Below are 1,058 nucleotides of genomic sequence, written 5' to 3'. Positions count from 1 at the left end.
TAAAAATATAAACATAATACTAAACAACCTAAAACTACCTCGGGTACATATCTGTAGTACCTGATACGACAACGACCCCATCTGCGTCAGCAAGCCAGTGGTTTATTATTTAATTTTGACTATTAGTATTACATATATAATGCCAGCTGTGGCAATGTTTGGACACTGAGCTATGTGTTTTTGTGTGGCAAGAATTTTACACCGTGTTTCGCTGTATGACCGCTTCTTAGAGCCAACCATAGATTGCAACCTTTGGGTTATTAGATAGATCCTGCACAAGCGATCAATGATGGAAAACTTGGTGTACATATGCAAATCGACCGTTACACATGAATTTGCTAATTGTTCTCTTACAATAGTCGTGGATCAAAGCATATAAGCAGCAGTCTACAAAATGAGATGTAGGGGCCACATGTTACGAAGATATTACAAAAATTAGAACACTGTCATTCTTTTGTTTCATTAATGAATGGTTATGGTGCAGTGGGGTAGGATTTGATGCCTGATGTGATACCTGACCATTTCAAATGACCCTGAACCTAAAATCCAAAATGGGTGTGAATCTGTGTAAAACATGTATGATGACTGATTTGTTGAAATACCAACTGTGTGCATTACTTATGTAATTGGTTTATATAAGGCGAAGTGACAGCATCTATTATAATAGGGGGTGTTCAAGGATGATCCCTATTCATTTGCATGGCTCCAACCTTTGCTTCGTATTGCAAGACGATGCTGAGCATCGTTGTTCTCCTACTCATATATTACGTGTATTTGTATAAAACATATATTATTGCATCACCACAGCAAGAGGAGATGTTATTATATTGAGATTATATCAGCATTAAAAGTCAAAATGTAGGCTGATGTAAACAATTATTGTGCATTCTTTCAGGAATGAGGTGTGGAGGTACCACCCAGGTTATGGCACTCCCAAGCATCGCTTTATGCTCACCTTTTTCCGAGGGTTCAAGTATGGCTTTGCTGCATTTGTGCTGACTGTCGCTGGACGGACAGCGTACGAGCATTACTACCCAGATGAGCATGCACACCATTGA

The 1,058-nt window shown here is 38.9% G+C and overlaps 1 protein-coding gene across 1 annotated transcript in view; it reads left to right on the top strand.

The window, feature by feature from the left end:
* The window catches only part of LOC106809945 (NADH dehydrogenase [ubiquinone] 1 beta subcomplex subunit 3-like), a 4,901-nt gene extending 3,843 nt beyond the window's left edge, over positions 1-1,058 (top strand). The window contains exon 3 of the mRNA XM_014813184.1: positions 896-1,058. Coding sequence (XP_014668670.1) covers positions 896-1,058 — 163 coding nt within the window. The remainder of the gene's footprint in view (positions 1-895) is intronic.

This window comes from Priapulus caudatus, unplaced genomic scaffold (assembly GCF_000485595.1).
Source record: "Priapulus caudatus unplaced genomic scaffold, Priapulus_caudatus-5.0.1 Scaffold398, whole genome shotgun sequence".
Classification (NCBI taxonomy): Eukaryota; Metazoa; Priapulida; class Priapulimorpha; order Priapulimorphida; family Priapulidae; genus Priapulus; species Priapulus caudatus.
Note: the sequence above shows the minus strand (reverse complement) of the source record. Positions and strands in the feature narration are given on the sequence as shown.